This window comes from Pseudophryne corroboree, chromosome 10, assembly GCF_028390025.1.
Source record: "Pseudophryne corroboree isolate aPseCor3 chromosome 10, aPseCor3.hap2, whole genome shotgun sequence".
In the NCBI taxonomy this organism is placed as follows: domain Eukaryota; kingdom Metazoa; phylum Chordata; class Amphibia; order Anura; family Myobatrachidae; genus Pseudophryne; species Pseudophryne corroboree.
The window spans coordinates 6,921,560-6,935,757 of NC_086453.1; the positions used below are offsets into that span (position 1 = coordinate 6,921,560).

General features: G+C 44.2%; 1 protein-coding gene across 6 annotated transcripts in view; it reads left to right on the forward strand.

The window, feature by feature from the left end:
• The window catches only part of EIF4G3 (eukaryotic translation initiation factor 4 gamma 3), a 193,413-nt gene that overhangs the window by 81,188 nt on the left and 98,027 nt on the right, over positions 1–14,198 (forward strand). For 5 of the 6 annotated variants that reach the window (XM_063942065.1, XM_063942061.1, XM_063942063.1 and 2 more), the window contains one exon: positions 814–846. The exons of the other annotated variant lie outside the window; for it this stretch is intronic. In XM_063942065.1, the coding sequence (XP_063798135.1) occupies positions 814–846 (33 nt within the window). The remainder of the gene's footprint in view (positions 1–813; positions 847–14,198) is intronic. 6 annotated transcript variants of the gene reach the window in all.

Below are 14,198 nucleotides of genomic sequence, written 5' to 3' on the forward strand. Positions count from 1 at the left end.
ACTGGATAGGTCGCGCTCTCAGTGATGTCACTGGCTCCTAGTGACTGGATAGGCTGCGCTCTCAGTGATGTCACTGGCTCCTAGTGACTGGATAGGTCGCGCTCTCAGTGATGTCACTGGCTCCTAGTGACTGAATAGGCTGCACTCTCAGTGATGTCACTGGCTCCTAGTGACTGGATAGGCTTGTCACTGGCTCCTAGTGACTGGATAGGCTGCGCTCTCAGTGATGTCACTGGCTCCTAGTGACTGGATAGGCTGCGCTCTCAGTGATGTCACTGGCTCCTAGTGACTGGATAGGTCGCGCTCTCAGTGATGTCACTGGCTCTTAGTGAATGGATAGGCTGCGCTCTCATTGATGTCACTGGCTCCTAGTGACTGGATAGGCCGCACTCTCAGTGATGTCGCTGGCTCCTAGTGACTGAATAGGCTGCACTCTCAGTGATGTCACTGGCTCCTAGTGACTGGATAGGCTGCACTCTCAGTGATGTCACTGGCTCCTAGTGACTGGATAGGCTGCACTCTAAGTGATGTCACTGGCTCCTAGTGACTGGATAGGCTGCGCTCTCAGTGATGTCACTGGCTCCTAGTGACTGGATCGGTCGCGCTCTCAGTGATGTCACTGGCTCTTAGTGAATGGATAGGCTGCATGCATCACACCTCCCTGTATATATCACAGTGACCATGTATATGGCTGTATGTGTAGTCACACGGCGTGTACCCATGCATTCTGCTTACCTGCTGTCTGCTTGCAGTGTATCTCTTGTGAGCCGTCCTTCTGTCCTTTGTGATTGTCTTCTCGCTCCTTCTCTATAGTTTGCTGCTGGACCCCGGCCGACACATCACCAGGTACTGTACCTGCCGACATTCTGCTGTATGTGCCGGAGCCAATGGGATGCTGCAGCCAGGTCTCCGGCCTCCTGCCCAGAACACTCGTCAGGGTTCATGTTGTCAACTAAACACAAATGTGACAATTGCCAGATAATCAATTACTACTATTATTATTATTATTATTATTATTATTGCTATTGTTTTTAGTAATCTGTGAATGGAAAAAATCTACTAGGAGAACAGGAACATTTCTGTGCATGGCACATGGGATACTGCCACGTTATATTCCATGTGGTCGCTGTCCCATTGGCTCCATATCTGGACTTACCTGTCACTGCTGCATTGCCTTGTCACACCGGGTATAGAGCTATTGCTGTGCTGCCCCCTGCTGGTAGAATAGAGGCTAATACCTGCCTTAGCTGTCACTGCTGCATTGCCTCATCACAACGGGGATAGAGCTATTGCTATGCTGCCCCCTGCTGGTAGAATAGAGGCTAATACCTGCCTTACCTGTCACTGCTGCATTGCCTTGTCACACCGGGTATAGAGCTATTGCTGTGCTGCCCCCTGCTGGTAGAATAGAGGCTAATACCTGCCTTAGCTGTCACTGCTGCATTGCCTCATCACACCGGGGATAGAGCTATTGCTATGCTGCCCCCTGCTGGTAGAATAGAGGCTAATACCTGCCTTACCTGTCACTGCTGCATTGTCTCATCACACCGGGGATAGAGCTATTGCTGTGCTGCCCCCTGCTGGTAGACTAGAGGCTAATACCTGCCTTATCTGTCACTGCTGCATTGTCTCATCACACCAGAAATGGAGCTATTGCTGCGCTGCCCCCTGCTGGTAGACTAGAGGCTAATACCTGCCTTACCTGTCACTGCTGCATTGCCTCATCACACCGGGGATAGAGCTATTGCTGTGCTGCCTCCTGCTGGTAGTCTAGAGGCTAATACCTGCCTTACCTGTGACTGCTGCATTGCCTCATCACACCGGGGATAGAGCTATTGCTGGCTAATACCTGCCTTACCTGTGACTGCTGCATTGCCTCATCACACCGGGGATAGAGCTATTGCTGTGCTTCCCCCTGCTGGTAGACTAGAGGCTAATACCTGCCTTATCTGTCACTGCTGCATTGCCTTATCACACTGGGGATAGAGCTATTGCTGTGCTGCCCCCTGCTGGTAGAATAGAGGCTAGTACCTGCCTTACCTGTCACTGTTGCATTGTCTCATCACACCGGGGATAGAGCTATTGCTGCGCTGCCCCCTGCTGGTAGACTAGAGGCTAATACCTGCCTTACCTGTCACTGCTGCATTGTCTCATCACACCGGGGATAGAGCTACTGCTGCCCCCTGCTGGTAGACTAGAGGCTAATACCTGCCTTACCTGTCACTGCTGCATTGTCTCATCACACCGGGGATAGAGCTATTGCTGTGCTGCCCCCTGCTGGTAGACTAGAGGCTAATACCTGCCTTACCTGTCACTGCTGCATTGTCTCATCACACCGGGGATGGAGCTATTGCTGTGCTGCCCCCTGCTGGTAGACTAGAGGCTAATACCTGCCTTTCCTGTCACTGCTGCATTGTCTCATCACACCGGGGATAGAGCTATTGCTGTGCTGCCCCCTGCTGGTAGACTAGAGGCTAATACCTGCCTTACTTGTCACTGCTGCATTGCCTCATCACACCGGTTATAGAGCTATTGCTGTGCTGCCCCCTGCTGGTAGAATAGAGGCTAGCACCTGCCTTACCTGTCACTGCTGCATTGCCTCATCACACCGGGGATAGAGCTATTGCTGTGCTGCCCCCTGCTGGTAGAATAGAGGCTAATACCTGCCTTAGCTGTCACTGCTGCATTGCCTCATCACACCGGTTATAGAGCTATTGCTGTGCTGCCCCCTGCTGGTAGAATAGAGGCTAGCACCTGCCTTACCTGTCACTGCTGCATTGCCTCATCACACTGGGGATAGAGCTATTGCTGTGCGGCCCCCTGCTGGTTGAATAGAGGCTAATACCTGCCTTACCTGTCACTGCTGCATTGCCTCATCACACCGGGTATAGAGCTATTGCTGTGCTGCCCCCTGCTGGTAGACTAGAGGCTAATACCTGCCTTTCCTGTCACTGCTGCATTGTCTCATCACACCGGGGATAGAGCTATTGCTGTGCTGCCCCCTGCTGGTAGAATAGAGGCTAGCACCTGCCTTACTTGTCACTGCTGCATTGCCTCGTCACACCGGGGATAGAGCTATTGCTGTGCTGCCCCCTGCTGGTAGACTAGAGGCTAATACCTGCCTTATCTGTGACTGCTGCATTGCCTCATCACACTGGGGATAGAGCTATTGCTGTGCTGCAGAATAGAGGCTAGTACCTGCCTTACTTGTCACTGCTGCATTGCCTCATCACACCGGGGATAGAGCTATTGCTGTGCTGCCCCCTGCTGGTAGAATAGAGGCTAATACCTGCCTTAGCTGTCACTGCTGCATTGCCTCGTCACACCGGGGATAGAGCTATTGCTGTGCTGCCCCCTGCTGGTAGAATAGAGGCTAGTACCTGCCTTACCTGTCACTGCTGCATTGCCTCATCACACCGGGGATAGAGCTATTGCTGTGCTGCCCCCTGCTGGTAGAATAGAGGCTAATACCTGCCTTAGCTGTCACTGCTGCATTGCCTTGTCACACCGGTTATAGAGCTATTGCTGAGCTGCCCCCTGCTGGTAGAATAGAGGCTAGTACCTGCCTTACCTGTCACTGCTGCAGTGCTTCATCACACTGGGGATAGAGCTATTGCTGTGCTGCCCCCTGCTGGTAGAATAGAGGCTAGTACCTGCCTTACTTGTCACTGCTGCATTGCCTCATCACACCGGCTATAGAGCTATTGCTGTGCTGCCCCCTGCTGGTAGACTAGAGGCTTATACCTGGCTTACCTGTCACTGCTGCATTGTTTCATCACACCGGGGATAGAGCTATTGCTGCGCTGCCCCCTGCTGGTAGACTGTGCTGCTCCCTGCTGGTAGAATAGAGGCTAATACCTGCCTTAGCTGTCACTGCTGCATTGTCTCATCACACCGGGGATAGAGCTACTGCTGTGCTGCCACCTGCTGGTAGACTAGAGGCTAATACCTGCCTTATCTGTCACTGCTGCATTGTCTCATCACACCGGGGATAGGGCTTTTACTACCCCCTGCTGTTAGATTAGAGGCTAATACCTGCCTTACCTGTCACTGCTGCATTGTCTCATCACACCGGGGATAGAGCTATTGCTGTGCTGCCTCCTGCTGGTAGACTAGAGGCTAATACCTGCCTTACCTGTCACTGCTGCATTGCCTCATCACACCGGGGATAGAGTTATTGTTGTGCTGCCCCCTGCTGGTAGAATAGAGGCTAGCACCTGCCTTACTTGTCACTGCTGCATTGCCTCGTCACACCGGGGATAGAGCTATTGCTGTGCTGCCCCCTGCTGGTAGAATAAAGGCTAATACCTGCCTTAGCTGTCACTGCTGCATTGCCTCGTCACACCGGTTATAGAGCTATTGCTGTGCTGCCCCCTGCTTGTAGAATAGAGGCTAGCACCTGCCTTACCTGTCACTGCTGCATTGCCTCATCACACTGGGGATAGAGCTATTGCTGTGCGGCCCCCTGCTGGTTGAATAGAGGCTAATACCTGCCTTACCTGTCACTGCTGCATTGCCTCATCACACCGGGTATAGAGCTATTGCTGTGCTGTGCTGCCCCCTGCTGGTAGAATAGAGGCTAATACCTGCCTTAGCTGTCACTGCTGCATTGCCTCGTCACACCGGGGATAGAGCTATTGCTGTGCTGCCCCCTGCTGGTAGAATAGAGGCTAGTACCTGCCTTACCTGTCACTGCTGCATTGCCTCATCACACCGGGGATAGAGCTATTGCTGTGCTGCCCCCTGCTGGTAGAATAGAGGCTAATACCTGCCTTAGCTGTCACTGCTGCATTGCCTTGTCACACCGGTTATAGAGCTATTGCTGTGCTGCCCCCTGCTGGTAGAATAGAGGCTAGTACCTGCCTTACCTGTCACTGCTGCAGTGCTTCATCACACTGGGGATAGAGCTATTGCTGTGCTGCCCCCTGCTGGTAGAATAGAGGCTAGTACCTGCCTTACTTGTCACTGCTGCATTGCCTCATCACACCGGCTATAGAGCTATTGCTGTGCTGCCCCCTGCTGGTAGACTAGAGGCTTATACCTGCCTTACCTATGACTGCTGCATTGCCTCATCACAACGGGGATAGAGCGATTGCTGTGCTGCCCCCTGCTGGTAGACTAGAGGCTAATACCTGCCTTATCTGTCACTGCTGCATTGTCTCATCACACCGGGGATAGAGCTACTGCTGCCCCCTGCTGGTAGAGTAGAGTTACGTGCTGCAGGAGGTCTTGCTACCTGCTATGATAAATGGGATGAGCGCCATTCTTTGTTTACAGGTGATACTATACATAAAATGGGGACAGTAGTCCGTGCATTAAACATGCAAACCATAAGTTGATTACATTGACTACTGATTACAGACCTGTATGATATAACTGCACTCCGTGTGGGAATTACATGTCTGCTGCACCCATGGCCGGGTTCCGTGTTCTATCTGCATGCTTTGTGTTTCGCAGTCTTGCTCTGTAATGCAGTAGTCTCCCCCGATGATCGTACATTGCCTCCTGCACCCCCCTCTGTGCCTCCTGCACCCCCATGCCTCTTGTGTCCTTAAGTAGTCTACATTGGGAAACATAAGCCTAGGAGCCATTGCCCCATTTTGGACTCTGATTGCTCATGAGGGTGATCTGTCAGTGTGTGTATATTACTGTATACGTGTCACACATCACAGTATCAGTGTGTATTATACAGTATACGGGTCACACATCACAGTATCAGTGTGTATTTTACAGTATACGGGTCACACATCACAGTATCAGTGTGTATTATGCAGTATACGGGTCACACATCACAGTATCAGTGTGTATTATACAGTATATGGGTCACACATCACAGTATCAGTGTGTATTATACAGTATATGGGTCACACATCACATTATCAGTGTGTGTATTATACAGTATACGGGTAACACATCACAGTATCAGTGTGTGTATTATACAGTATACGGATTACACATCACAGTATCAGTGTGTGTATTATACAGTATACGGGTAACACATCACAGTATCAGTGTGTGTATTATGCAGTATACGGGTCACACATCACAGTATCAGTGTGTGTATTATACAGTATACGGATCACACATCACATTATCAGTGTGTATTATACCGTATACGGGTCACACATCACAGTATCAGTGTGTGTATTATACAGTATACAGGTCACACATCACAGTATCAGTGTGTGTATTATACAGTATACGGGTAACACATCACAGTATCAGTGTGTGTATTATGCAGTATACGGGTCACACATCACAGTATCAGTGTGTATTATACAGTATACGTGTCACACATCACAGTATCAGTGTGTATTTTACAGTATACGGGTCACACATCACAGTATCAGTGTGTATTATACAGTATACGTGTCACACATCACAGTATCAGTGTGTATTTTACAGTATACGGGTCACACATCACAGTATCAGTGTGTATTATACAGTATACGTGTCACACATCACAGTATCAGTGTATATTATACAGTATACGGGTCACACATCACAGTATCAGTGTGTGTATTATACAGTATACGGGTCACACGTCACAGTATCAGTGTGTATTATACAGTATACGGGTCACACATCACAGTATCAGTGTGTATTATACAGTATACGTGTCACACATCACAGTATCAGTGTGTATTATACAGTATACGGGTCACACATCACAGTATCAGTGTGTATTATGCAGTATACGGGTCACACATCACAGTATCAGTGTGTATTTTACAGTATACGGGTCACACATCACAGTATCAGTGTGTATTATACAGTATATGGATCACACATCACAGTATCAGTGTGTATTATACAGTATATGGGTCACACATCACAGTATCAGTGTGTGTATTATACAGTATACGGGTCACACATCACAGTATCAGTGTGTATTATACAGTATACGGGTCACACATCACAGTATCAGTGTGTGTATTATACAGTATACGGGTCACACATCACAGTATCAGTGTGTATTATACAGTATACGGGTCACACATCACGGTATCAGTGTGTGTATTATACAGTATACGGGTCACACGTCACAGTATCAGTGTGTGTATTATACAGTATACGGGTCACACATCACAGTATCAGTGTGTGTATTATACAGTATACGGGTCACACGTCACAGTATCAGTGTGTGTATTATACAGTATACGGGTCGCACATCACAGTATCAGTGTGTGTATTATACAGTATACGTGTCACACATCACAGTATCAGTGTGTGTATTATACAGTATACGGGTCACACATCACAGTATCAGTGTGTATTATACAGTATACGGGTCACACATCACAGTATCAGTTTGTGTATTATACAGTATACAGGTTACACATCACAGTATCAGTGTGTTATATACAGTATACAGGTCACACATCACAGTATCAGTGTGTGTTATACAGTATACGTGTCACACATCACAGTATCCGTGTGTGTATTATACAGTAAATGGGTCACACATCACAGTATCAGTGTGTATTATACAGTATACGGGTCACACATCACAGTATCAGTGTGTGTATTATACAGTATACGGGTCACACATCACAGTATCAGTGTGTATTATACAGTATACGGGTCACACATCACAGTATCAGTGTGTATTATACAGTATACGGGTCACACATCACAGTATCAGTGTGTGTATTATACAGTAAATGGGTCACACATCACAGTATCAGTGTGTATTATACAGTATACGGGTCACACATCACAGTATCAGTGTGTATTATACAGTATACGGGTCACACATCACAGTATCAGTGTGTATTATACAGTATACGGGTCACACATCACAGTATCAGTGTGTGTATTATACAGTATACGGGTCACACATCACAGTATCAGTGTGTGTATTATACAGTATACGGATCACACATCACAGTATCAGTGTGTGTATTATACAGTATACGGATCACACGTCACAGTATCAGTGTGTATTATACAGTAAATGGGTCACACATCACAGTATCAGTGTGTATTATACAGTATACGGGTCACACATCACAGTATCAGTGTGTGTATTATACAGTATACGGATCACACATCACAGTATCAGTGTGTGTATTATACAGTATACGGATCACACGTCACAGTATCAGTGTGTATTATACAGTAAATGGGTCACACATCACAGTATCAGTGTGTATTATACAGTATACGGGTCACACATCACAGTATCAGTGTGTGTATTATACAGTATACGGGTCACACATCACAGTATCAGTGTGTGTATTATACAGTATACGGGTCACACATCACAGTATCAGTGTGTGTATTATACAGTATACGGATCACACATCACAGTATCAGTGTGTGTATTATACAGTATATGTTTCACACATCACAGTATCAGTGTGTGTATTATACAGTATACGGGTCACACATCACAGTATCAGTGTGTATTATACAGTATACGGGTCACACATCACAGTATCAGTGTGTGTATTATACAGTATACGGGTCACACATCACAGTATCAGTGTGTGTATTATACAGTATACGGGTCACACGTCACAGTATCAGTGTGTATTATACAGTATATGGGTCACACATCACAGTATCAGTGTGTATTATACAGTATACGGGTCACACATCACAGTATCAGTGTGTATTATACAGTATACGGGTCACACATCACAGTATCAGTGTGTATTATACAGTATACGGGTCACACATCACAGTATCAGTGTGTATTATACAGTATACGGGTCACACATCACAGTATCAGTGTGTATTATACAGTATACGGGTCACACATCACAGTATCAGTGTGTATTATACAGTATACGGGTCACACGTCACAGTATCAGTGTGTATTATACAGTATACGGGTCACACATCACAGTATCAGTGTGTATTATACAGTATACGGGTCACACATCACAGTATCAGTGTGTGTATTATACAGTATACAGGTCTCACATCACAGTATCAGTGTGTATTATACAGTATACGGGTCACACATCACAGTATCAGTGTGTATTATACAGTATACGGGTCACACATCACAGTATCAGTGTGTATTATACAGTATACAGGTCTCACATCACAGTATCAGTGTGTATTATACAGTATACGGGTCACACATCACAGTGTCAGTGTGTATTATACAGTATACGGGTCACACATCACAGTATCAGTGTGTGTATTATACAGTATACGGGTCACACATCACAGTATCAGTGTGTGTATTATACAGTATACGTGTCACACATCACAGTATCAGTGTGTGTATTATACAGTATACGGGTCACACATCACAGTATCAGTGTGTGTATTATACAGTATACGGGTCACACATCACAGTATCAGTGTGTGTATTATACAGTATACGGGTCACACATCACAGTATCAGTGTGTATTATACAGTATACGGGTCACACATCACAGTATCAGTGTGTATTATACAGTATACGGGTCACACATCACAGTATCAGTGTGTATTATACAGTATACGGGTCACACATCACAGTGTCAGTGTGTATTATACAGTATACGGGTCACACATCACAGTATCAGTGTGTGTATTATACAGTATACGGGTCACACATCACAGTATCAGTGTGTGTATTATACAGTATACGGGTCACACATCACAGTATCAGTGTGTGTATTATACAGTATACGTGTCACACATCACAGTATCAGTGTGTATTATACAGTATACGGATCACACGTCACAGTATCAGTGTGTATTATACAGTATACAGGTGACACATCACAGTATCAGTGTGTATTATACAGTATACGGGTCACACATCACAGTATCAGTGTGTATTATACAGTATACGGGTCACACATCACAGTATCCGTGTGTATTATACAGTATACGGGTCACACATCACAGTATCAGTGTGTATTATACAGTATACGGGTCACACACCACAGTATCAGTGTGTGTATTATACAGTATACGGGTCACACATCACAGTATCAGTGTGTATTATACAGTATACGGGTCACACATCACAGTATCAGTGTGTGTATTATACAGTATACGGGTCACACATCACAGTATCAGTGTGTGTATTATACAGTATACGGGTCACACATCACAGTATCAGTGTGTGTATTATACAGTATACAGGTCACACATCACAGTATCAGTGTGTATTATACAGTATACGGGTCACACGTCACAGTGTCAGTGTGTATTATACAGTATACGGGTCACACATCACAGTGTCAGTGTGTATTATACAGTATACGGGTCACACATCACAGTATCAGTGTGTGTATTATACAGTATACGGGTCACACATCACAGTATCAGTGTGTGTATTATACAGTATACGGGTCACACATCACAGTATCAGTGTGTGTATTATACAGTATACGTGTCACACATCACAGTATCAGTGTGTATTATACAGTATACGGATCACACGTCACAGTATCAGTGTGTATTATACAGTATACAGGTGACACATCACAGTATCAGTGTGTATTATACAGTATACGGGTCACACATCACAGTATCAGTGTGTGTATTATACAGTATACGGGTCACACATCACAGTATCAGTGTGTGTATTATACAGTATACGGGTCACACATCACAGTATCAGTGTGTGTATTATACAGTATACAGGTCACACATCACAGTATCAGTGTGTATTATACAGTATACGTGTCACACATCACAGTATCAGTGTGTATTATACAGTATACGGGTCACACATCACAGTATCAGTGTGTATTATACAGTATACGGGTCACACATCACAGTATCAGTGTGTATTATACAGTATACGGGTCACACATCACAGTATCAGTGTGTATTATACAGTATACGGGTCACACATCACAGTATCAGTGTGTATTATACAGTATACGGGTCACACATCACAGTATCCGTGTGTGTATTATACAGTATACGGGTCACACATCACAGTATCAGTGTGTGTATTATACAGTATACGGATCACACATCACAGTATCAGTGTGTGTATTATACAGTATACGGGTCACACATCAAAGTATCAGTGTGTATTATACAGTATACGGGTCACACATCACAGTGTCAGTGTGTGTATTATACAGTATACGGGTCACACATCACAGTATCAGTGTGTGTATTATACAGTATACGGGTCACACATCACAGTATCAGTGTGTGTATTATACAGTATACGGGTCACACATCACAGTATCAGTGTGTGTATTATACAGTATACGGGTCACACATCACAGTATCAGTGTGTGTATTATACAGTATACGGGTCACACATCACAGTATCAGTGTGTATTATACAGTATACGGGTCACACATCACAGTGTCAGTGTGTATTATACAGTATACGGGTCACACATCACAGTATCAGTGTGTATTATACAGTGTACGGGTCACACATCACAGTATCAGTGTGTATTATACAGTATACGGGTCACACATCACAGTATCAGTGTGTATTATACAGTATACGGGTCACACATCACAGTATCAGTGTGTGTATTATACAGTATACGGATCACACGTCACGGTATCAGTGTGTATTATACAGTATATGGGTCACACATCACAGTATCAGTGTGTATTATACAGTATACGGGTCGCACATCACAGTATCAGTGTGTATTATACAGTATACAGGTCACACATCACAGTATCAGTGTGTGTATTATACAGTATACGGGTCACACATCACAGTATCAGTGTGTATTATACAGTATATGGGTCACACATCACAGTATCAGTGTGTATTATACAGTATACGGGTCACACGTCACAGTATCAGTGTGTATTATACAGTATATGGGTCACACATCACAGTATCAGTGTGTATTATACAGTATACGGGTCACACATCACAGTATCAGTGTGTATTATGCAGTATACGGGTCACACATCACAGTATCAGTGTGTATTATACAGTATATGGGTCACACATCACAGTATCAGTGTGTGTATTATACAGTATACGTGTCACACATCACAGTATCAGTGTGTATTATACAGTATACGGGTCACACGTCACAGTATCAGTGTGTGTATTATACAGTATACGGGTCACACATCACAGTATCAGTTTGTGTATTATACAGTATACGGATCACACATCACAGTATCAGTGTGTGTATTATACAGTATACGGGTCACACATCACAGTATCAGTGTGTGTATTATACAGTATACGTGTCGCACATCACAGTATCAGTGTGTGTATTATACAGTATACGGGTAACACATCACAGTATCAGTGTGTGTATTATACAGTATACGGGTCACACATCACAGTATCAGTGTGTGTATTATACAGTATACGGATCACACGTCACAGTATCAGTGTGTATTATACAGTATACGGGTCACACATCACAGTATCAGTGTGTGTATTATACAGTATACGGGTCACACATCACAGTATCAGTGTGTGTATTATACAGTATACGGGTCACACATCAAAGTATCAGTGTGTATTATACAGTATATGGGTCACACATCACAGTATCAGTGTGTATTATACAGTATACGGGTCACACATCACAGTATCAGTGTGTGTATTATACAGTATACGGGTCACACATCACAGTATCAGTGTGTGTATTATACAGTATACGGGTCACACATCACAGTATCAGTGTGTATTATACAGTATACGGATCACACGTCACAGTATCAGTGTGTATTATACAGTAAATGGGTCACACATCACAGTATCAGTGTGTATTATACAGTATACAGGTCACACATCACAGTATCAGTGTGTGTATTATACAGTATACGGGTCACACGTCACAGTATCAGTGTGTGTATTATACAGTATACGGATCACACGTCACGGTATCAGTGTGTGTATTATGCAGTATACGGGTCACACATCACAGTATCAGTGTGTGTATTATACAGTATACGGGTCACACATCACAGTATCAGTGTGTATTATACAGTATACGGGTCACACATCACAGTATCAGTGTGTATTATACAGTATACGGGTCACACATCACAGTATCAGTGTGTATTATACAGTATACGGGTCACACATCACAGTATCAGTGTGTGTATTATACAGTATACGGGTCACACATCACAGTATCAGTGTGTGTATTATACAGTATACGGGTCACACATCACAGTATCAGTGTGTATTATACAGTATACGGGTCACACATCACAGTATCAGTGTGTATTATACAGTATACGGGTCACACATCACAGTATCAGTGTGTGTATTATACAGTATACGGGTCACACATCACAGTATCAGTGTGTATTATACAGTATACGGGTCACACATCACAGTATCAGTGTGTGTATTATACAGTATACGGATCACACATCACAGTATCAGTGTGTGTATTATACAGTATACGGGTCACACATCACAGTATCAGTGTATATTATACAGTATACGGGTCACACATCACAGTATCAGTGTGTATTATACAGTATACGTGTCGCACATCACAGTATCAGTGTGTATTATACAGTATACGGGTCACACATCACAGTATCAGTGTGTATTATACAGTATACGGGTCACACATCACAGTATCAGTGTATATTATACAGTATACGGGTCACACATCACAGTATCAGTGTGTGTATTATACAGTATACGGGTCACACATCACAGTATCAGTGTGTATTATACAGTATACGGGTCACACATCACAGTATCAGTGTGTATTATACAGTAAATGGGTCTCACATCACAGTATCAGTGTGTATTATACAGTATACGGGTCGCACATCACAGTATCAGTGTGTATTATACAGTATACGGGTCACACATCACAGTATCCGTGTGTATTATACAGTATACGGGTCACACATCACAGTATCAGTGTGTATTATACAGTATACGGGTCACACACCACAGTATCAGTGTGTATTATACAGTATACGGGTCACACATCACAGTATCAGTGTGTATTATACAGTATACGGGTCACACATCACAGTATCAGTGTGTATTATACAGTATACGGGTCGCACATCACAGTATCAGTGTGTATTATACAGTATACGGGTCACACATCACAGTATCCGTGTGTATTATACAGTATACGGGTCACACATCACAGTATCAGTGTGTATTATACAGTATACGGGTCACACACCACAGTATCAGTGTGTGTATTATACAGTATACGGGTCACACATCACAGTATCAGTGTGTATTATACAGTATACGGGTCACACACCACAGTATCAGTGTGTATTATACAGTAAATGGGTCTCA